Below are 3076 nucleotides of genomic sequence, written 5' to 3'. Positions count from 1 at the left end.
TTGAAATTTAATTATATAATATTTAAATTAAAAAAATAAACGTACAATGGTTTTTCATTGATTTATATTATATTTATTTGTTTAAAAAAAAAACTTATTATTAATTAAATTGTGTGATATGTTATTATTATATTATCATACTATTCAATACAACTAGATAAATTTTTTTTAATTTAAAACATATTGATATAAAAGTGATACTTTTAATTATTATAATTATTATTATTTTATCTTGTTTTACGGTTATTGTCCCAATCTTTGGCATTGCCCAAGGCTGATCCAATCGCTACTAGTGCTTCATTATCGGAGACTATGGCGGTAGTTGCAATTAAAGTAGCTAAAAACAATCAACACAAAAATTTAAAGTACATGTGATAAATTTATGAAATTTGTCTATTTATATATAAAATTAATGAATTACTTACATTTTAAAACTTTCGTGAAATTCATATTTTTTATGACAATTTTATTTTTCACTTCTTTTTGGGCCGTAAAGGTTAATGCCATATCCCGACTTACTAAAAGCTTCAAAAGATGCGCAGTTGTTCTTGTAATTGATGTTAAACGCTTGACACAACTTTTTAAGAGGTTTTCCTATAGAATAAATATTAAATTTAATTCTTACATGCTCAAAAATATATATTCCAAATGTGATATTAATGTTGAAAATTATCTTAGTCATAGTTCGATAGATAAGCTAATTTATAATACCAGTTCTTCTGCACAGTCATTTATTTGTAATGCTGCTTCTAATTTTTTTAAATCATCAGATATTTTGCACGGCAATTCAATATTATATTTTGTGGCAAAATTATTTCGCTTTATTTCTGTAGATACGTTATCACCCTGGCATTGAATACGTGTATCTATTTGTATAATTTTTTCGCTCATGACTTTCATCATACTTTCTAATCTATCCAGTCTCATCAAGATCATATGAAATTTCGTATCATTAATTTCCATTGGGACAGCCGAATTATTCAAGTCTAGAATGAACATTTTACACATATATATCTCAATAACTATCCAAATTTTTTTAAAATAAAAACTTTTTATTCGAACTAATTCGATTACCTATTATCTCATCCTCTGCACTCAATTCAACAGTGTTCAAGGGTTCTGCTTGATGACTGCACGATGCTACTATGAAAATTAAATGAAATAATTGAAAAATTTTTTTTAAAAATAAAATAAAAGTAAACAAATTTTAATTATTTTTTGACTTACTTGAATCAACTGCAACCGGGGTAATTTTTAATTTTTTAGGAGATTGAACATCATTATAATTATTGTTGCCACCATTTTCACTGGGGTCATTTGATGCTATAAAAAATATCATATTAACGCATTAAATTAATTTTAATTTACGCATGTAAAAAGTTAATATGGAATTCTTAAAAAATACATACCAGTTCGTTTCATTTGAGGTTTTACGTTTTTTTTACTGGCGTTCAATCCTATATAAATATTTAAAAACAAACTATAAAATATTGTCAATCAATTAAAAAAATGTCAATAATTCTATAATTCTTTTAACTATTTTCTTACCAACAACATTTGATATAGATTGTTGCCCAATTATTTTGGTTTCTACGCTATCCATTTTCTGTTGAAGCATTTGTTTTTTTAAACGATGTTCGAATGTTAGTGCTTTCGTTTGTGAATCTACATTAGAGTCAGATGAAAAAGCGTTTTCTTTCTCATTCAAAATATCTATTTTAATGAGAGCTTCATCGTACGAATCTATTTTAAATAAAAAAAGAAAATAATTCAATTCAACTTCAATAAATTTTTTAATTCATCGGATCAAACACAATTTTGAACATTAAAAATACACGGCGTAAATATTTTGTTGTTAAAATCTAACCAATTATTTATAAAATTTACACTATACGTGAACATTCATAGATGCTTACTCTCTAAACATGAATTAGTGAAAATAAGTGAATATTCCACCCATTCATGCTTAGAGAGTACGAAGCTATTGGTATCCATTTTTGTAAGAAATTTTTTTTTCTAACGTGTACTATTTTACTTACCGGACTCGCCTCGTACGTAGCAATTATATTCAGGCCACCCTTCAGGAGCATCAGCGTTATTGATTAATAAATCTTTGAGCAAACCTGCATCTTCATCATTGTATGGCCCAGGCATAAATTTCGTGATAAATCTTTTCTTTTTATTATCAAATCTTATCCACTTATTTAACACAATATCAACCGGTTTACTACTTTTTGGACCACGTTTAGTAAATTCTATGATAATGTAAGGCCCATCTTGTTTCCCACTAATTATTGAATCCTACAAAAAAAAGCAAGTGACTTTTTATTGCAATATAGGAATAGAAAACATTAAAATAGAAAAAAAAAGGTGCAATATTATTCTGGAGAAATGCTTAAACTCATTTTCAACTTTAAATCTAAAATTGTCATTATAGAATATTTTTTAGAATACGTATTATAATTACCTCGTCTGATGATGAAGACATTTTCGATTATAATATTCGTTTATTCAATTAATCAAGAATTAATAGTGGTATTATAATATTAAAAACAGAGCACTACAAAGGTTATTTCAAATGATAATGTGATCTTTAATACTTCACGACGAGTAGTAAAAAATTATCAAATTTTTAAACCTCTGAGGACCTTTTCCGTAAAAGGCGGCTTCTACTTAAAATTTGAAATATAATTTGCCCTATATAGTTTCTATACTATATTGTAGAATAATGTACATTCTCTGTTTAAACTATAGTATAGAATCTACAAGATAATATATATTTGTAAATGCACTACAATATTGTATACTACAACGCAAGCACTCTATTCACTCTAAAATATAATATCTACATAAGTATGAGAGAGGCAGAAATATAGTTTGTAATACGATGGTGCACTACAGTTTCTGTAAATTCATCCCACATGTTCGTCTGTACCTTTTTACTTATCGCACGAACGGCAACAGCAAACCTAACAAAAGTGAAAAATAAATTTTTATTGCAGGGATTAAAAAAGCTTAGCTATGAAGAAAATTTCACAAACATATGTCTGATGGCACAAAAATATTAAATACTTCA

General features: G+C 26.6%; 1 protein-coding gene across 1 annotated transcript; it reads right to left on the bottom strand.

Moving 5' to 3' along the window:
• Window positions 1–227: 227 nt before the first annotated feature.
• Window positions 228–2488, bottom strand: LOC130673881 (uncharacterized). Its single transcript, XM_057479094.1, has 8 exons — window positions 2468–2488; window positions 2040–2301; window positions 1549–1743; window positions 1410–1457; window positions 1228–1323; window positions 712–986; window positions 426–594; window positions 228–337 (listed from the first exon to the last, which is right to left on the bottom strand). The coding sequence occupies exons 1-8, from the start codon at window positions 2486–2488 to the stop codon at window positions 228–230; spliced, it is 1176 nt and encodes a 391-aa protein (XP_057335077.1).
• Between the last annotated feature and the right edge of the window lie 588 nt (window positions 2489–3076).

This window comes from Microplitis mediator, chromosome 8 (genome assembly GCF_029852145.1).
Source record: "Microplitis mediator isolate UGA2020A chromosome 8, iyMicMedi2.1, whole genome shotgun sequence".
Lineage (NCBI taxonomy): Eukaryota > Metazoa > Arthropoda > Insecta > Hymenoptera > Braconidae > Microplitis > Microplitis mediator.
Note: the sequence above shows the minus strand (reverse complement) of the source record. Positions and strands in the feature narration are given on the sequence as shown.